Source organism: Colletotrichum tamarilloi (assembly GCF_030869305.1).
Source record: "Colletotrichum tamarilloi strain Tom-12 chromosome Unknown Scaffold_4.1, whole genome shotgun sequence".
Classification (NCBI taxonomy): Eukaryota; Fungi; Ascomycota; class Sordariomycetes; order Glomerellales; family Glomerellaceae; genus Colletotrichum; species Colletotrichum tamarilloi.
Genome location: NW_026849387.1, coordinates 1,245,062 through 1,264,298, shown reverse-complemented (window position 1 = coordinate 1,264,298; position 19,237 = coordinate 1,245,062). Strand labels below are relative to the sequence as shown.

Below are 19,237 nucleotides of genomic sequence, written 5' to 3'. Positions count from 1 at the left end.
TACTCAACCGGCAGCCGTGACAGAAGCTTGCTGGCGCTTGGCGGGTGGTTCTTGGTTTTCCTATACAACGTGTCAGCCATGCGCTTACCAAAGCTTCGCTAGTCTTGTGATGAGCCCTCAAGCGTAGCCGTGAACTAAACCAGTGCAGTACCTCTGAAGCACTCCTCTTCTTGATCTGAGCCGCGCCGTTCGCGTTCGGGATGACACGCTTCTTCTGAGGCTTCTGAGGCTTCGTTTCGTTGGCTTCAAAGACATCGTCGGGAAGGTTGAAGCTGTCCTGAACTTAGCAAATGCCACCAAAGAAAATATGCCCGTATCGCCTACCTCCGCACGTGCTGAACATTCAACGAGTTGAGAACCGCGTCGTACTTTTCCCACTGTGTACATAAGGTCTTGAAATTCTCGACTTGATAGGATAGATCAAGTGATTTCGCGCCTAAACAGTTAGCTGCCATGCCACTTTGACCCAGACTGAAAGGTGAAGCCCGATTTTTGAACTCGTTTTCGTTAGCGGCAGCAGACTTACCTTCGCTCAGGGTCAGCCCGATGTAGTGCGTGGTGGTAAAGACGTCGGTATAAGGGTTATGCTTCGGGATCTGATTGGGAGCTTTGGAATTCTCGTCTTCCGACTTGACTCCTTCCGTCTTCAGACCTGGCTGTGTCTCATTTTCTTCAGTCTTGAGCCCATGTACGTTGTCAGTGGGTTCCGTCTTGAGCCCTGGGATGCCGCTCATGTCGGGCTTCGTTTCAATCGGCTCAACCTTTTCGACCTTCGTCTCTTGCTCAAAGTACTCTTGTTTGACGTCGCTATCCTTTGCTAGGAACGAGAAACTGCCAGCTTGAACCTGGGAAACTTCTGCGTCGTTCGCACACCTGTGCCGACGCTCGTAACCTTTGTTGAATGCATGGGCCAAAGCTATCGATTGGTGCTGTTCCAAGCCTTGAACCAAAACACGGACCTTGGATTCCACATAGCCTGACCAGATCTTGTGTGCTTCTTTGTCTGTGCTAGCAGTGATGACAGAGATATAATACTTGTACCCCTTGGTGAAGAAAGTATGCTTGACAAACAGATCGCTCCAGGGGCTTTTGCCTAACATGATGTTGTCGGTAATGTCGCATCCTCTGCTGAGCTCTTGCTGGATGACAGTCATGGCTGACCGGGTAATGTTGTACGTGGCGCACATGGAAGGGTAGGCCGGGGTAATTACAGGCATCAGATGAAATTGATCGCCCTTGTATAGCTATACTTTGATTAGCACATATGAAGCTAGGGCCAGGGAAGTAGGGAAAGCAAACCTTCGGATTCCAAACGCGGACCTGCAAAGGGCCGCCTTCAACGTGCTTCAGAAGGACGGGCTGTGGCCATGGCCAGCGGCGCATGATGTGGAAGAATTTGTTGACGATGACGGAGCTCGCGGCTTTGGGGTATAGTTGGCAGACGCGAGCAACCAGCATGGCCCAGGCCACGCCACCAGGAAATCCCATGATGTTTGCGTAGATGGCCCGACGCTGCGCCCAAAGCTTGATGGCACGCAAGGCCAACTTGAAGGTGCTTTCCTCGGGAACCAAGCTGAGAATCTCATCTGTAACCCGTGTGCCATTGAGCGACCGAAGCTCAGCCTCATCTAGACCTCGAAGAAGGCCGGAGTCTTGGACAGTAAAGTCCTTGTTCAATTGCTTTAGCATAGCAATGCGAGAAAAGATCAGGTCGATACTGATGCCATCGAACTCGAATTTGATGATTGGCACGAAGGCGTCGGCTACCACTGCCATATCGGTGATTGAGCCAGGAGGCGCCATTTCCTTCAGCAGGTTAGGGAAGATTTCGAAGTAGTCGGCTCGTGTTACGTATTTCGGAGCGACAACGAGAGTGTCGATATCGGAGCCAGGGCCGAAGACGCCCAAGCGAAAACTGCCATAGGTGAAGATCTTCCCTCTAGCGTCTCTAATGAGAGCTTCGTTGCCTGCCTCCCTTTTCCGTGCCACTCGTTTCACGAATTCGTCGCATATCCGCTCGAGGTGCGCAATGACTTCGTATCTATGGACAACCGCGAAGATCGTTAGCAAGAACAGATCGGGAATGACCGGGGGCTTGGTACGAAGACTTGCCTCTTTTGGGTATCCGCAGCGCTCTCAAAAGTATTTTGCTTCCTCAACTCTTCCATGAGCATTTCCTTCGCTTGATTTTCCGCCTCGGTGGGAAGAGCAGTAGAGATGGGCGGCGTCACGCCCAACGGTCTTTCCTCGCTAGCCATGGCTGATTGTTGCTTCTGGAAGAAATAGATGCGATAAGTAAATAGAGAAGGACAGGCTTAGCTGGAGAAGCGACGGTTGGGCGACCCTGGTGATGGAAGGAGGATAGCGAAAGAAGTAATAGAGAAAGGAAAAGGCTGTCAAGGAAGAAGCTTCCACTGCGAGAACAACCAAGCCGAAGTAGGTATCGCTGTGATAACTTAGCCCAAACTAGATGGTCACCAAGTGCCTTGCAGCTGGAGACCTGGTACCGTTCACCTCTAGGACGCGAGGCACAAAGGTCTGAGTGAGGCAAGGTACGGATGGGTAAGGTGGACAGTCAAGGTCCCGTTGTTGAAGTGGCAGGCTAGGAAAGCAGGCGCGTTTGCACAGTGGAGAATAGACCTAAGGTAGGCTGCTCTTCATTAGCCAATGAAAGGCGGCGGAACCGACCCACCCACTTTGGATGCTGGACAGTGGGCCACTGAGCGCCCAGCCCAGTGTGCCGATCAATGTTGTCAACGACTCAAAGGCCCTGGGCAGACCTCCATCACCATAGCGGCATGAGTACACGCAGGCTGTACAGTTCACAACTTCAAAGAATCCCATCAACTAAGGTACCCAGAGTGGCTAGTATTTTCTACTCTCCATACGAACGCCCAATAGGGTATGTACGCCCGATAGCTGCCATGATTTCGGGTGAAACGCCATGCCCAGATGCCACCGTTAGTTCGCTACTATGGTGACTCTAAACAAGCAACCATGCCAAACCGCCCAGGATCCCAATACCACCGACCATCTCCAGCGTCTTCCAACCCTGCCACCTAAAGTCGGCATTAAGCTGAAGCAAGCCCAAAGGATCCTGATGTCTTACAAGCCCCCAATCTAGGCCAGACCCTGTACTGTGTCTCCTCTTACGGAGAGACTGCCGACATTCTCCCCGTCCTCTTGTTCTCGTCAACGCCATATCTTCGCCGCCTGATGCTGAGCGGCCATCTCTCCAAGTTTCCCTCGACAACATAGCCGCCTGCTCCCATGCCCTGAGCTCTTGCATCCGTTTTTCGTTGGCCAGGCTGCGTTGTAAATCTGCCGCCCAGTTCGTGAGCTGCACTCGGCAGAGTCGTTCATTACAAGCAGCATAGTTTGGAGCGCGACTCATGGCAAGAGGAGTCAGTGATCCGGCCCTAGGACGCATCAACCACATATCCGTCGAGCCTTCTGACTTTGAGGCGAAGCCGGAGACGTTACTAGGCCCAGGGTGACGAGTGCGCCAACCCAGAAGCTTTGCTGCGGCAGCATGGCGAAGCCAAGTTGCGCCATTCACGCAGAATATGTTTTCCACTAACTGCGAGAGATCGGAGGGCACAAAAGGTTGCACATGCTCGGAGCTCATGAGCAGACTGGCGTCCATGACCTCTGAATCCGATCCTAACTCGCTAGAAGCAGCATATATGTGTTGTTCTCCTACGCCATCCGTCAAGGGATCGAAAGAGAACAGCCCGAGGCCAGCCTCAGCAAGTTGTTGGGCAATGTGCTTCTTAGCCGCTGCTGTCTGCTCTAATGTCAAAGTGTCGGCATGCGCAATGAGTGGAATAATATTGGTCAGTGCCTCCAGTTGACGGAGATAATGTATATCAGTCGCAGACAGACCTAAGATGATTTGAGTGTTTGTGCTTTCATTTCGTGATAGCGTAGTTTCTTACCTGAACTGGGAATCATGTAGAGCACCGCATCAACAAGCAAGCCGCCGCTTCCACTGATTGTTTTTAGAACATCGGGGTCTTCTAGACCGTCGAGACGGCTCTTTTGAAGGTATGATTCAACGTATTGTGAGACTTGGCCCATAGTATCCGTTGGCTATGATCTTGTTAGTCAATTCGAGGCTCGTCAGGGTGAATTGCTTGCAGAACATACGCGACATGTTTCCTGATATCCAGGCGTATCAACCAGACAGATGTTTCTGTCTAGAATTGTGTCCTCTAGTTGAATCGGACCAGGCGTAGGGGATGAAAAGGCCGAATCCTTCCACCAGGAGGGGTACGGTTTGGTGCTGGCTAAAGTCTCTGTGATTTGGAAAGTGCCCTGAGATATCGGAGGACTATTCGGCATCGTATTTGCTGGCAGGAAACCTTTGGACGCCATTGCCACTGGCACGGTAGGGTCGATGTGTACGATGTGCGAGCAAGATTGTGTTATAGTTCGGATCAAAGCGGTCTTCCCTACGCCTGAGAAGACACGTTTCATCAGCGAATGCTTTATTCTTGGAGCACAAGATCATGCAATACCTGATTTACCAGCTACGAGTAGCTTTAGCCTACCAAGGCCCTTTCCAGCTTCTGTGAAGGGTCTCCGACTAGGGACGTTGATGGTGGGCATAATGAACTGCTGAGCAACCTCGCCACTGTATATACTTTGGGGGCGACCAGCGTCCGAGGTTCCGAAGGCACTCATGACAAAGCTTTCCTGGTATTCCGAAAGCGATCCAGCTAGCGAGTTGGGCCGCGATGACGAACTGCTGATAGCAGAGCATGGTCCTGATACGCCATAGAGTATGGGAGTCATAGGTTGAGACAGAGACGGCGGAGGAGGTGTCGGTATCCCCGCCGACGAGGGGTTGCTGGTACAATTTGGCCGATGAGATACGGCATCATGGTGTTGCAAAGATGATGTATAACGCGAAGTGGGTGGTGGAGCTGTGCCAGATTCACGTCTCTGCGTTGATCCGTCGCTGGGGGTCGCGGAGGTAGCTTGTTTCCGCTGTTCGCGCGCCCGAGGAGCAGAAAAAGGATGCGATGGCAAGGAGGCTTCCATGGTAGCTTCGTCAGCGAGGATAAAGGACATGTGTGAGGCGGTACTCTGCGAAGCCGAAGCGATGTTTTCGTTAGCCCCATCACCTGAGGAGAGATTCCCCGGGAACGAGTCGCATCCAGCTAAGGGTCGCATGTCGACGCGACAGTATCATCAGATCGTTATTAATTGGAGCGTATATGGGGTTCACGTAAATTTTGGAAAGAGCTTCGTAGTAGGGCACATAAGCGCCACTTATGCACAGAGTAGCGTTGACGGAATGCCAGGCTGAGATAGTTAGTAAAGTAGGTGAGTAGGTAAGGTATGGAAGGTAAGAGGTCGGTTGTGTCGTTGACCGACGAGACGAGAGGGGTCTGATGGCGATAAGGTCATCCCGCAAGGGTGGAGAGGCGATAAGAGGCCCAAGTGGAGCGAGTGACTACTTTTGTACTAGTGCGGGGTGATAATGGAGACTGCCACGGGAAGCAGCTGGTCGGTCACCAGTCCCTTGCCCACGCCGAACCTGAGGTGAGAGCCGTTTTTTTCCTACTTACCTTACCGTGCTACCTACCTTAGGTAGGTAGTAACATTAACGCGCGCCAACCCTATCATAGGATAGGTACACGTTGACACGTCAAGAAAGAGATGCCATGGAGTTCCGCACTATGTACCATGATTAGGGGAAGTTTTTCCTTTGTTCGAGATCGGAAATCAAGTTGATTCCTCTTAAGCTTGTCTCAACTATAGCTTGAAAACAATATATTGGACCGGCATGAGGTAGCAAAAACTAGGAAGTAAGTGGTGGGGTCCCGGTCTCCTCTTCACGTCTCCGCAAGGTGCAAGGTCGACCGACAGGCTGAATGCGACCCAACACTAACCACGCCGCAACCGCACCACTATCTGTCGTCACTCCTTTCAGCTCCGACAATCATTTGAACACACACTTAGTTATCCGCACTGCACTATTGCTTGATCATACCATTAGCTGTCGACCACAACGCAAGCCATCCATCCCAACCATCCCGCATACAGAGTTTTCAGGCAACTTTACTCGTCGTGCGAGCCCCTATCGTAGCACACGTCTTGGGCTGGCGCGCATCGCAACTCTCTGTTTTCTCCTCTTCCAGTCAGCCTCGTCGACGACTGCCTCTACGATCCCAAGCCGAGCCTAAGAATCTTGTTTGTTGATTCTGTCGACACGGTGAACTTCTCCGCACTACCCACAATCTCAACATCGTTGCCAGCTCCATTCAGCAGACATGGACGGCAAGAGACACCCAAGCTCGTTCCAGCAGCTCGAGAAGCTTGGCGAGGGCACCTATGCTACCGTATGCCCTTTCAGTTCCACACTTCATGCGCGTAGAGACTGACTGTTTATTTGTAGGTGTTCAAAGGTCGTAACCGGCAGACTGGAGAGCTTGTCGCTCTCAAAGAAATCCACTTGGACTCGGAAGAAGGCACCCCGTCGACGGCGATAAGAGAGATCTCGCTCATGAAGGAGCTGAAGCACGAGAACATTGTCGCCCTCCACGATGTGATCCACACCGAGAATAAGCTGATGTTGGTGTTTGAATACATGGATGGAGATCTTAAGAAATACATGGACACCCATGGCGATAGAGGCGCCCTCAAGCCTCATCAGATCAAGTCGTTCATGTATCAACTGCTGAGAGGCATCGACTTCTGCCACCAGAACAGAGTTTTACATCGAGACCTGAAGCCTCAGAATCTCCTAATTAACGGCAAGGGACAGCTGAAGCTTGGCGATTTCGGCCTTGCTCGTGCCTTCGGCATTCCCGTCAACACGTTCTCGAACGAGGTGGTCACGTTGTGGTATCGCGCACCAGATGTCCTTTTGGGCAGCAGAACGTACAACACCAGCATTGACATCTGGTCTGCGGGATGTATCATGGCGGAAATGTACACCGGCAGACCACTGTTCCCTGGCACAACAAACGAGGACCAGATTATTCGTATCTTCCGCATCATGGGAACCCCAACCGAACGAACCTGGACTGGCATTACGCAATTCCCCGAGTACAAACCCACTTTCCAGATGTACGCCACTCAAGACCTTCGTCAGATTCTTCCTCAGATCGATCCTACTGGCATCGATTTGCTCCAACGAATGCTGCAGCTACGCCCCGAACTTCGCATCAGTGCTCACGAAGCCCTCAAGCACCCCTGGTTCAACGATATCGTCATGCAACAGCATCAGCAGCAAGCTTTGCAAGCACAAGCTAGAGCCTACCCGGGACAAGGGTCTTACGAAAATTACTGATTCTCGGGCTTCGAACCGTGGCTAGGCGCCCGCATGCATTTGTGGTTTATGCTTTTACGGGATCGGGGGTCTGCTATGCATTATTTGCATCGGCAGCAATGAGTTGCAACTTCATAGTGGAGGGTATGGCATTGTTGGCAGGCTTTGCCAAAGGGGCATTACGGGCGTTACTGATAACTTCGCTTCTTTTGGCGTTGTGTGCGGGAGCGAGGGTGATTATGACAGTCGCGAGTATCGCTCGCAACTAAGTAGTAAACAATGCAATCCAAGAGTCCCGCTTATTGTATATTTACAAAGTGTAGAAGATTGTACATATGGCGTGCCTTCTATGAGCCGCCATCCAAGTCGAAGTGTCATTATTCTTTGTTAACCAGGCTATCATCTACAGGACTCTTAAACTGCTTGTCCTCGGGTTCGCGCTCCCATGTCTCAGCAAGAGCGAATGCCGGGCTGTCACGAGAATATCCCGCACTGATCCTCAGCTCTTGCACCATGTCTCTGACAGTCTTGGCGACTTCTACACGCAGCTGGATCGCTTCAGGATGGTCCTTCAGGGACTCTGGTACTTCGCCGACGCTCAATGGTTTGCCTCGGGCCTCCACTTCTTTCTGCACGATACGCTTCCACTTTAGACGCTGCTCTCTGAAGGCCTCGCCCACTTCAAGAGCCTCGCCGTAAAAGACGCGAATCTTGGCACCGATGCGTGGGAGAAATCGCAGCCACTTCCTATCCTCCGGCATGATGTCTGAGAATCCGTCGATGAACATGGGAACGAGCTGGGGGGCCGGGTCGGATTCGAGGATCAACCGGGAAACACCCCACTTGAAATAACGGAGGGTTCGTTCAGGATTTTGATGCGTACAGCCTTCGGGGAACACGTGAACCCACGCGCCGTGCTTGCTTCTGTAGTAAGTGGGCGCGGAAAATACTTCGTTGTTTCCAGCTTCGAAGGCGGCTTTGAAGGGGAACAGTGCCCCGGGGCCGGATACTAAGCGGATGGCCTGGGTCATGGTGGGCTGGAATAATCCGCCATAGGGGGAGTGCAGCAAGCGATATGTCGGCAAAACCTGACCGAGGGTAAAGAACGTTTTGAAAGCGCTGCGATTTTGTTAGTGGAGGCCCCTCAATGTCCAGTTGAAACATGGGTGGTCTTTACCGGTTCTTGAAGCAGATGTCATGAGCACCCAGACCCCATCTCGCACTCAGGGGGTACATATTGTACTTGAGCGGCAGCACACCCCATATTAGGGGGTCGTCTAAACTATTGATTCAAGACGCGTCAGATCGGCACGAGAGACGGGTCTTTACTTTTGAAAAAACTAAATGAAAAAACTCACACGCTGATGTGGTTTGAGACTGCAATCCATAGTTGTCAGTTATAAGCTCATCCTCTTTGAGAGAATACGACAAGGATAAAGTACCAGTGATGAGACCACGTTCAGGAGTCTCGGCTCGACGCTTGTCCAGAACTTCTAAAAATCGAGCTTGGTTCTCGGTCTGGACATCATGAAAGGTGTATAAGAAGGCTCGAGAGATGGCACCAGTAAGGCCCATTATAGCCGAAGACGCCATGCGCCATGGTAGGCTTGGCTCACTTGGCCTCTCCTCCAAGGCCGTCATGTTTCTTTTCTACAAGTGTGGCGCGCGGGAAGACAGTCTTCGACCTCGCCGGCCCGAACTGGTGAAATGAGTGAAAGGGAGGAAAGTGACTGGGTGACAGTAGGTGGCACGGTGATTGGAGCGAATCAACCGCGTCATAAATCCACCTCTTCGGGCCAATGACGAACACGTGATTAGGAAAGGTAATTGACAAAAAATTCACACGCTGTGTATGAACAGTAAGAAGAAGATTGCATCAGCCATTGGCACTCCGAGTTTGGCTGCCGATTGGAATCCAAGATGAGAATCGAGAAAAAAGCTGTCTTTGCCTTACATTAGAGTGGGTCGCTATAGAGCATTCATCTCGCTAAGAGGGTAGACGCGCTCGATAAGTACATAAGTATATTTCAGTACCGCGAATACGGCTCACGACGCCTGGGCCATGTTCCCTGTCACTCTGACATGTCTTTCTGCTTTGCCTGGACAATGGTATCCTGGTCCGTCTCAACTTCCTTACCCACTCGTCTATCTCGTTACCTTACTTTAATACGAGGTAATTGCTTGACTTCTTCACAATCCACCACCTCATCCTTCAACTAAACCAGATCGAGAATCCAACGTTATCATTTAACAGAGCGTTCATACCACGGTTCCTATTTTGCTCAACTTTAGTAGATTTGTCTGTCTCGCCAAGTTCCTTGTCACAATCAACACCATGGCACACAGTAAGCCCTCAACCTTCAAGTACATCCCCTCATATGCATCTGTTCGTGGATCTGACTATCTATAGGCAAAAGAAACACGTCGCGTAGCGTCTTCACCTCTTACGAGCGTGATATGGCCAAGGCTGCATGGGCATCCACCTCAGCCCGTTTGTCTCGCGATTCTTTTCTCCCCTTTGGCTCTTGCTACCTCTGCCTTGAGATGGCTAGGGACCCAGTCTCATGTAGTCACGGCGACATTTTCTGTCGAGAGTGCGCTGTGGCCAATCTACTCGCGCAGAAGAAGGAAATCAAGCGCGAAGAAAAACTTCGGGAGAAGAATGAGCAGGCGACCTTGGAGGCGCAGGCACAACAAGATGCTGAAGCCCAAGAACGTGCCGTCAAAGATTTTGAGAGTATCCAAGCAGGGCTGAAACCGTCGGCTGCGGCAACGGCATCTTCATCATCCAGTCTATCGACCAAAATCGAGGGAGCCGACCCCAAGACCACCAAAGACATTCAGGTCACCAAGAGGAAGTTTGTGCTGGACCAGGATGAGTTGGACAGAATTGCCAAGGAGGATCGCACGAAGGCCAAAAAGTTGATTAAAGCTGAGAAAGTATGCTACTATCTACCCTTAGACCCCGATTACCCAGCTATGCCATGCTAACTCTTTCTAGGCATCCAAGGAGAGTATACCGTTCTTCTGGACACCAGGGCAAACACCAGATGCCAATGCAGCTCGTATGGCGGAAGGTTTGGCAGCCGCTCCCAAAAAGATTAAGCTGGCGCCCATCTGCCCGGCTTCGGTAGACGAGTCTCGGCATTCCTTCTCACTCAAGAGTCTCACTTCGCTCGAATTCAAAGAAGAGCTCGACACCAAGACCAACTCCAGCCGGCGCATTTGCCCGTCCTGTGTCAAGACACTCGGCAATGCCTCGCGACCTCTTATGGCCGAAAAGTGCGGTCACGTCATTTGCCGCAATTGCGCTGTGAAGTTTATGACACCGAAAGAAAATGCATGCTATGTGTGCGATGCTAGGCTTCCTGCGGCCCGCCCAGATAGCAAGCACAAGGAACCTAAACAGGAATTTGCCGGGCTGATAGAAATCAGGTCCGAGGGCACTGGGTTCTCTGCTCGGGGAGCAAGCAAAGTTGAGAAAAGCGGCGTCGCTTTCCAATGCTAATGCAGTCGTGCTCATGACCTGCATAGCACGGTTCATGTGAATTGGCAAAGGCACCGTCCAAAAGCTGTTCATCGGCATGACTGTCTTGTATGCTCTGGAAGGCTCTCTCAGAAACAGTCACGCAGCGCCGAACCGTCTTAGCCTCGAAACCACGGGAAAATGAACAGATGTCATTTCATCGAAGTCTGAGGAAAATTCGTCTCAGGTGCTGCAACTTGATATCGCGCGACTGTCTCCGTGACAAGGACACCAATAGAAGACCAAGGCGGATTACGAAGGTGTGAATGACGCCTTTGGATACCATTGTCAGGCCATGGCTGAAGAAGCTCTTGAGCACCTCGCCCTGAAGCCCGGCGTACAAGGCCGTTATTCCGTCGGTTCTGGCGATGGACAAGACAATGGCGAGCACGCTATTATCGAGCGCCTCCTTCGTCTTGGCTAGCGCACCTGGACTAGAAGGCTCCTTGCTGAGGTCCTCAGCACGAGGTCTTTCTTGGGAATCGGTGCTCCTCCGCGGCGAAGCAGTACTGCGCATCTGCAGTCTGGCCTTTGCGGTCTGTATGGGGTAACTGATGATGGTCGCAATAGACTTGCTCGCAGCAGCGAGGAGGAATGTAGTGTGCGTGTTGTGCAAGGCTTCGTCCGAGTCCGGGAGTAGAGTCTTTCCCAGCTTTTTGTTGAGGAAGAATGTGATGCTGGGGTTGATGGTCAACAGCAATGATGCGGAATAACCGGCCCAAAGACCAGCCACGCCGTTTTCTGCGCGAATTAACGAGAGAATTTCCCACACCGATGCGTCCCCGCCCTCCTCGTTGCTTTCGATCATTGCTGATGTCTGTTTTCTCGCAACCACGTTCGCAATTGGCGTCGTGCAGGCTCTTGCACAGGCGCCCGCCAATGCGCCAACGGCCAACTCGTCCAGGACCGACAGTCGTTTCCCACGCGAGTGCCGGCGCGTGCCTCGAAAGTACTCGTAAAACAGAAAGAAGAGGAACGAGTCCGCGATGGACTTGAAAACGTCCTGGGCGAGACCCGTGTAGAGGGCTGATATGCCGCCTTCTTTCGCCGTGATGGCTCTCATGGCTTGCACCACGCCTTTGTACTGGTCCTTTTCGGAGATCGCATCTTCGCTTCGCAGCTGCCGCTGGACTTTGAGGCGTGTGGTGACAAGGTCAAGGGGATACACTGCAGCTGTCGAGAAGGCAGTTCCAAGGGCGCCTGCGAGGGCGTGGCCCAAGGCATCGAGGACGCCTGCGGGCGCCATGGTCTTGTGGGAGCGCTATACGACTTGAAAGGACAAATCAATTGGATTCAACTATGAGAATAAGAGGTTTTGTAGGAGTAACTAGAGAAGCGTCGATGTAAGAGATACTGTAGGTTGGCGCGCTGCAGTAGATCCTTGTTGTTCTCCTCAGCGTGTGTAGCCGATATGCAAGTTAGGACGTATAAAATGTAAGTGGTAAGGGGGCGAGATCAACGAGCATGAAGATCGAAGACGACGGCATTTCCTTCTGTCAACCTATGGGGCAGATGTGTGGTACCGAGGTCAGCTCGGCGCCGATAGTGCTTGCGGTCACGGCGAAAATCCGGGGTAAACTAGCCTGACTATAACGACGTCATCATCGCGTGAAAGTGTTATAGCGGCGCTAATCCGCAGACGGCGCAGACGGGGGTAGCTCTGGATGCGCAAACCAACAGACCCACCGGCCATCTCATTTGTATAATCCCAGCTCTATAGGTAAAGTATGAAATACCATGTGCCTCACAATTGACGGTTCGCGACTTTGGGTTCGGATGGCATTTTTACGCCATGGTACACGGGGGGTTTAACTTGATTACTGTTACCCATGCTTTCATGACCTAGAACTAGGAGATCTAGTTTCTTGGACTTGTCATCCTTTGCGTCTTACATCCGAAACGCATCGTTCATACAGAGATAAATATATACACACATGCGCTGCTACTTTTCCGCAAGTAGCAGCGAGAGATCCCTAGTGCACAGCCCACCAAACGCCGCTGCTGAAAGAGAACCTAATGGGCAATTTGAGAAACACGGATGAGGGGAAAGAGAGAAGCAACTTCTTTCCAGCTGCGACCACATGGTATACCGCCTAAAATCATAACGCCGCCCGTCCTTTTAGTTAAAAATGCAGGAGACTACCCTCTCCCACGAAGAAAATCCAATGGCGTCTCCGCCTGGCAAGAGTATCAGAAAGTCACAACAGGTGGGCCTCTTTCCTGCAGCCACGCCTGCACTACACTATCCTCTGCTTGTTACAGACGGCCGTCGTTGAGGATGGCTTTGCATGCTGAAGCTGGAAGACCTGCGGGCGCCTCCAAAGTTCACGTCGTCAAGCTCGCCAGGCGCGTCCTCCGTGTCGTTGAGTCCTGGATGACCTTGGGGAAGCCTCTGCGCCCCAAAACCGTTGACTTTAAATATGTTTGTTCTTCCACCGTTCGTCGCCATTTGTAGCTGCTCGTGAAGTCGAGCTAGCTGGTACTGCCTCTTAATTGGAATGAGGACTGGCTGCGGCACCACAGGTTGCGGATTCCAGTGCGCCAGCGCACTCATGACAGCAGCCGTCTCTTCATCCGAGTCAACCGGCCCGGCGTTGGCTTCATCTTCGTCCTCTAGTGGGGCATTGGCGTCGAGAGCAGCCTCTATAATGATTTGTTGTCAGTGGCATTGTTTTTAAAACGTGTTCAGGGAGCCACGTACTCTGCTGTTTGGCCTGGTTCTTCTTCTGGTACGCCGCCAGAAGCATGTCGTAGGGAAGAGATCTGCCCGCAACGGCACGTTTTGCGCCCATGCTATGGCTCTTGCACGTAAGAGATCTGGCGCAAGGCTGCCCGTTGGGCAACAGAACACCACACTGGCGTTCGACATCCACGGGACCTGTACATAGTCAGAAACCAGGTGAGAATCCCAATGAGACAACGGTCCATACCTTTTGGCTTGGGGGCCTTCGGCTTCGGTTCTTCCTTCTTCTTTTTCTGCTTAGGCCCTTTCTCCGCGTCTCCGTCTGCTTTGCGCTTCTTGCCCTTGCCGGTATCACCGTCGGTTTTCTTACCTCCCGTCTTCTTTGCAGTTTTGTTGCCGGTAGCCTTTTTGCCGTCGCCGCCGTCTTCATCGCCGTCGCTGTCATCATCGCCTTTGCCATCGGGATCTTCGTCTGCCTTTCTGGCTTCCTCTTCACGTGCAGCTTCCTTGGCGCGCTCGCGGGCCTCCCTCGCCTCCTTTTTCCTCTGGGCCTTCTCCTTCTTCAGCTTGAGACACGCGGCGATGTGGGCCTTGGCGGCTGTTTTAAGGATGCTCTTCTTGCAATGCTTGCATTGTTGTAGGTCGGGTGTGTCCTCCAGCGGCCGGCCAGTCGCAAAGGCTTCGCGCGCGATATCATCGAGGGGATTAACGACGGGTCCGGGAGAAGCGACAGATATCGATGCGGAATCATCCTTCTTTGATTTCTTGTCTTCTGGTGCTCACGTCGGTCAGTCTCCAAGCCTCGTATCCGTTACGCGATTCAGTCGACTCACCTTCCACAATGCTTCCTTCCCTCCAATTTCCAGGCTTATTGTACTTGGGAGCGGGTTTCTTGAGCTTAATAGGGCCGTCGGGCTTATTCTTGGGGTCCTTCTTCGATGCGACCTTGATCGTCTGCTCGTCGTCTGTATGCGCAAGTTGTGGTTAGTGTACCGTCAGAGCTGGGCAAGAGTACGAGGATGCGGGCGCATTACTCTTCTTGGAGTCGGAAACGGCGGCCATGGTGTTTGTAGGCTGTTTCGCCTGATGAGGTGGTTCGATGTAGTGATGACGGCGGAGTGCGATACGATCGCGATGGAGGGGTCTCTATGGGTCGTGGTGTGTGTGGCGACGGGCCACTTTGGCGACGGAGACGCGGGATATCAATGTCCGGCGATGAAACTCTGCCCGTGAGCGTCACTTCATGGCAGAAGACTTCAAAAAAATTTTCGAACGTCTCATCGGATAGCAGGCGATATGATGGTTGATGAAATAATTGCGATGCGTCGCGCCCTGGGCCTTATCGTAGCCGTTGAATGTCGTCGTCGGGTCGCCTTTGGTTGGGTGAGGTAGGAGGACGGGGGCTGTCCCAGTGGAGGTCACGCGTGGGAGCCTGGGGCCTCCACATGCAAGAGCTCATAGGCCATCTCCCCAGCATACCGTGCTAACAGACTGTGAGTATCGTAATCCGCACTGCTCAAATATCAGATTCCGGAACAGCGTTCGTCACTTTTAGACGCGCAAATCCTTCTCTGGTCCTCTTAGTTACTATTTGATGAATGTATCGTAGAGGATGCCATTGACAGAATGGATTGGAGATATCTTCAAACGCCTCGGGCCCATAAGGTAGCATTGCAAATTAGTGGCTATGCCGCAACCATCCCACCAGGAACCGTTGCAACTCATCTTGACGCATGGTCTGCCCTCACGAACTTGCTTCGGATATACCTCACGCCAGAACTTCCTTAAACTTGCCGTGCCATTTTTCATGCCGGGAGGAACGAAGCCCTACTCCGAAACCGATGGTATCACCCAGCCATACCTGGCCGCTGCTCCGGACCTTTGCTAAACTTTCAAGACCAAAAAAACATCCTGGTTTCCTCAACTCCGTTACGCCGTTTCCCTTTTCCGTCCCATGGCCCCGTCTACCAATCATCTGCCAATATCCCAGCTGCACCAGTTCTCAGCACCGTGTCTTCATGCGCTCGCATGGCTTCCATCATCGATCGTGCGTGCAACATTCCCATGTCGCCCCAAATTGTTTGGATGATTCCCAATGCCCATTCCCAGTAGTCTTTGGGCACTCCAGGAGCGCAACCCGCCACTTTGAGGTGGAATAGCAATGCCGGTAGTCCTGCTGATCCAGCTCCTCCTCCGCCGGGACTTTCCACTGTTATCTGAGCCGGTCCGTCTAGGGCCGGGTGTCGCCAATGTGTTGGTGCACTAATAAGTATATCCCTCGCCAAATGTCGGATCACGTTCAGAAACTCGTCCCGCGCAGCCGCTGATACCAGCGACAAACTGGACACAGGATTCTTATTGGTCAGATCCAGCAAATTCTGGTTGACCAGAATCCGGCACCATCGGTAGTAATTCCAGATTCGAGCAGTCCAGACGTCGTGGTATTTGTGGTATTCGCACTGGAACACTGCCTTAGGAGGGAGATGGGTGGCGTGAATGGTGCGGTAAATCCAATCTCCTTCCAGTCCATTCTCCCACGAGGCCAAATCTTGATCAAGATCCAGAAGCTGCTGAATAACGCTGGCCGTCTTTGGTTTTCCGTCGCTGATGACATGGTTGTGAATAATTGACGAGGTTTCGACAAATCGAGCGATCAGAACCGCTAGGTCGGTCGACGGTCGGTCTATGGGCAGCTGGAGTTGCGAACCATAAGAAACCCAGTCGTAAAAGTCCGGTGGCATGGGCATGCCAGCAACGTGTAGAGGTATGAACTACAGAAAGCGTCAGTTCTACGAAACAATCCAGACCAGGAGGAGCGGTCTCTACCATTGAGTAGCACAGCTGCAATAAGGCCCTGAAGCCTGCAAAAGGTGCACTGGGCATAGGGCACCAGCTTCTCATCAGCGCAGCTCCGCCCATAACATGGGCATGGACGGTGCTTGTGGAATGATGGGTCCCTTTCACAACCTGTACGAGCAAGAAACCAGGTCAGCCAATACGAACAACAGCAACAGTCAAAGACGCGTAACCATAGTTGCAGCAGAGAGTTGGGGGGGCGAACCTCAAACATGGCGAGGGCCACCACGGCCCTCATTGTCACATCTATGCTCGGTGTATGGGGAGGCCGGATCAGCTTCCCGGTATGTCGTAGTGCTGAACCATACTTCTCTCGCGCAGTCGACATCATTTTGGCATTGCCAGTCAGGTTGTGCAGGCCAGCAAGGCCTACGGCGCACATGACGTCCTGTACTGCTGGATGCCATATCCAACCCTCTGTGTTTAAGTCTTGGCCGTTTTTGGGTTCATCAGGATGCCCTATCAAATACCTGTTGACGTAGAACTGCACGCCCTGTTCCTCGAGGGTAGATCCTATCTGGAGTGTCGGAGGGCTGGACTCGCGGTTGTGTTCTTCCTTGACAGCCGGGAGCGTTGGTGGTGATGAAGAGCCCGCAGAACGGTACGTTGACGAAGGCGAGGCGGAAAAGGATGCCGAGCTCGAGGCTGGCGAAGGTACGTTCGCGGCTCCTGATCTTGATGCAGACCTCTTGCTGTTCGGCGAGCCCTTCCGGCTGTAAGAGGGCGAAGAAGCAGGCGGTGACGGAGCTGTCGAGGCCGATGCGCGTTCAGCACCATTCTCAGCACCATCGGTAACTCCCCACTGAGCGTGTGCTTTTTTGATGACTTTGGTGCTTTCATCGCGGAACATGAGCGAAAGTTGGTCTCGATACCCGGGGCATTTCTTGCCCACGCGGATGCATTGTGAACATTCGGGTTTCACTTTATCGCACTATAAGGGGAATTTTGTCAACCACGGTCCCATGTTGGTCAATTTTATCCAGCAACGAAGTTGAGGGGTGAATTGTCCAACCCAGGGCCTTGTTCAGAAGAGCCGCTCTTCGAGGGTTGAGGGGATCAGTACTACACACCTTAATGCGACGGGTTCGGCAGTTTTGACAGCCCTGAGAGGCTTTGCCGCAGTAGACCATTCTTGAGATGGAATCTTGGATAACCGAGACCTGGTAAAACCGCGGGATCAGATAACAGGTTGTGTTGTTGGCTTTAGTTGTTCGGCGAAAGAGATGCAAGCAGGGGATTTGGGCGCCGGAGCACTTGGTCCATCACGAGTCGTTCGAAACACAGCGTGATGCCATCCGAATCCCGCTTCCTCAACCCCGCGGGCAGAGAATCAGGACGGGCGAGATGCTGTAGGAGCTCGACAAGAACGGTCAGTGAACCGGCGTCTTCCAGATGTGCACGACAATCGAGAAATAAAAGGCTGCGAATTGCAGGTGGTAAACGAGGCGAGAGGAAAGGATGGATAGATGGGACTGCGACAAGTCTTCTAGGAAAGAAGGACGGCCGGTACGTCTAGTAGTAAGGGTCTGGGGGGAATTGCTAAGTGGAGGTTTTTTGGAGCTGTCCCAACCTTGTACTAAGTTCGCGCGGAGCACGAGCAGCAGAAGATGAAGGGGAGAACAGACAAGAGGGTCAACACTATCCGTAAGGTAGGTACTACTGAGCCTTTTGAGCCCTACGTATGCGGGATGAAAGGCGTTAGTTGAGTTCAGTGAGAGAGGGGAACGCAGGCGACGCAGGCTTGGAAGCTCCCGTCGCGGATCCAAATGACACTAGGGCCGGGGTGGGACAAAGCAGCTGAATCGTCAATGCTCATGAAGCCTGTAAGGCAGGGCGGATGCAAGGCTTGAGTCTGAGTTCTAGGCTTTTTAGACTGTCTTGTTTTCCGGCTCTGTGACTAGCCCTTCCAGATTGTGATTGACCAGGCTGATAGAGGGTAAGTGGGTTGGATTGATGGCCATAAACAGGAGGGGAATCGAGGCAAGGTACGAGAAGGGCAATGCGAGTGGACAAATGAGAGGAAGGCGAAGGTAGGATGAGATGTACGTTATCAGTGAGGAAGGGAAGTATTGTAAATGTTCGTACACTACTGTGTAGAGACGCGTATCCGTACTGGAACTGTACGGTACCTAGTGCTAGGCCAAGCAAAGCAAAGCAACGCAGACCCAAGTATCCGTACCTTTGGGATACCTAGCACAGGGCGAGTTATGCTGCTCCAACAGCAAACCCAACACTGGGGGGGGGGGGGGCCGGGGGGGACCGGTCCGCAGACGTCAGAGCTTTGCACTAGCACGCTTGCTGGGCCTGTACGAGGCAAAGGCTGTGCGGCAAGACAACATGAAGCAAGGTGCCTAAGCAAAGTTAATTGATAATCAAACAATGGACGTACGAATAGGTACTTGTCGACTTGTCGATCGGTGGCCGGTGGGAGAGGCTGAGTGAGGAAGGGGGATTGAGACTGGACTCCCCTAGAGTGATGTTGGAGACTTGGAGACCGAACCTTCGCTACTTCGCACACTTCGCACACTTCGCACTTTCAGACGCAGCGTGGCAGCGTGGCAGCGTGGCAGCACCTAGTGTATCCGCCTGTACTCCGTACCAAGTAGCTCGGACTTGGTAGGTAGAAAGCTCCGGGAGAGTGCAGCGGGATCTGTCATCGAATCCCGCCCCAGTCTTTGCCCTTGTCACCCGATCCCAAGGACTCCAAACCATTGTGACTGGTCAGTGAGCATTCGTGTTCGGTACTTTGGTAGGACCTCATGCTGCTTGGCTTAGCAACTGGGCCTCTAAAATGCCGTACAGGGAAAGTTCGCTTGAGCCACCGACCTGCTGTGTGATGTATTCATGAGGCACATAGGAAGTGATATGCCATAACCCTAGTAAGGTACTT

General features: G+C 52.5%; 8 protein-coding genes across 8 annotated transcripts; 2 read left to right on the top strand and 6 right to left on the bottom strand.

Annotated features, from left to right (window-relative positions):
• Positions 1 to 3: 3 nt before the first annotated feature.
• On the bottom strand, positions 4 to 2,258 carry CTAM01_02084 (uncharacterized protein; the record flags this gene model as incomplete). Its single annotated transcript, XM_060518123.1, has 6 exons — positions 4 to 60; positions 152 to 272; positions 325 to 436; positions 527 to 1,244; positions 1,321 to 2,041; positions 2,161 to 2,258. 6 exons carry the CDS (start codon positions 2,256 to 2,258, stop codon positions 4 to 6), a joined length of 1,827 nt encoding a protein of 608 aa, XP_060387657.1.
• A 725-nt stretch (positions 2,259 to 2,983) lies between these two features.
• On the bottom strand, positions 2,984 to 5,076 carry CTAM01_02083 (heat shock protein; the record flags this gene model as incomplete). Its single annotated transcript, XM_060518122.1, has 4 exons — positions 2,984 to 3,792; positions 3,939 to 4,092; positions 4,150 to 4,460; positions 4,554 to 5,076. The coding sequence occupies 4 exons, from the start codon at positions 5,074 to 5,076 to the stop codon at positions 2,984 to 2,986; spliced, it is 1,797 nt and encodes a 598-aa protein (XP_060387656.1).
• Positions 5,077 to 6,281: 1,205 nt separating this feature from the next.
• On the top strand, positions 6,282 to 7,303 carry CTAM01_02082 (uncharacterized protein; the record flags this gene model as incomplete). The annotated part of the gene is made up of 2 exons (XM_060518121.1): positions 6,282 to 6,350; positions 6,407 to 7,303. 2 exons carry the CDS (start codon positions 6,282 to 6,284, stop codon positions 7,301 to 7,303), a joined length of 966 nt encoding a protein of 321 aa, XP_060387655.1.
• Positions 7,304 to 7,659: 356 nt separating this feature from the next.
• CTAM01_02081 (acyltransferase) lies at positions 7,660 to 8,923 on the bottom strand (the record flags this gene model as incomplete). Its single annotated transcript, XM_060518120.1, has 4 exons — positions 7,660 to 8,401; positions 8,460 to 8,564; positions 8,641 to 8,659; positions 8,725 to 8,923. 4 exons carry the CDS (start codon positions 8,921 to 8,923, stop codon positions 7,660 to 7,662), a joined length of 1,065 nt encoding a protein of 354 aa, XP_060387654.1.
• A 694-nt stretch (positions 8,924 to 9,617) lies between these two features.
• On the top strand, positions 9,618 to 10,790 carry CTAM01_02080 (RING finger domain-containing protein; the record flags this gene model as incomplete). The annotated part of the gene is made up of 3 exons (XM_060518119.1): positions 9,618 to 9,627; positions 9,693 to 10,222; positions 10,284 to 10,790. The coding sequence occupies 3 exons, from the start codon at positions 9,618 to 9,620 to the stop codon at positions 10,788 to 10,790; spliced, it is 1,047 nt and encodes a 348-aa protein (XP_060387653.1).
• A 175-nt stretch (positions 10,791 to 10,965) lies between these two features.
• On the bottom strand, positions 10,966 to 12,054 carry CTAM01_02079 (uncharacterized protein; the record flags this gene model as incomplete). Its single annotated transcript, XM_060518118.1, has 1 exon — positions 10,966 to 12,054. One exon carries the CDS (start codon positions 12,052 to 12,054, stop codon positions 10,966 to 10,968), a length of 1,089 nt encoding a protein of 362 aa, XP_060387652.1.
• A 996-nt stretch (positions 12,055 to 13,050) lies between these two features.
• On the bottom strand, positions 13,051 to 14,553 carry CTAM01_02078 (uncharacterized protein; the record flags this gene model as incomplete). Its single annotated transcript, XM_060518117.1, has 5 exons — positions 13,051 to 13,451; positions 13,510 to 13,686; positions 13,739 to 14,263; positions 14,325 to 14,456; positions 14,526 to 14,553. The coding sequence occupies 5 exons, from the start codon at positions 14,551 to 14,553 to the stop codon at positions 13,051 to 13,053; spliced, it is 1,263 nt and encodes a 420-aa protein (XP_060387651.1).
• Positions 14,554 to 15,455: 902 nt separating this feature from the next.
• CTAM01_02077 (uncharacterized protein) lies at positions 15,456 to 17,477 on the bottom strand (the record flags this gene model as incomplete). The annotated part of the gene is made up of 3 exons (XM_060518116.1): positions 15,456 to 16,262; positions 16,553 to 17,278; positions 17,418 to 17,477. The coding sequence occupies 3 exons, from the start codon at positions 17,475 to 17,477 to the stop codon at positions 15,456 to 15,458; spliced, it is 1,593 nt and encodes a 530-aa protein (XP_060387650.1).
• Positions 17,478 to 19,237: the final 1,760 nt, after the last annotated feature.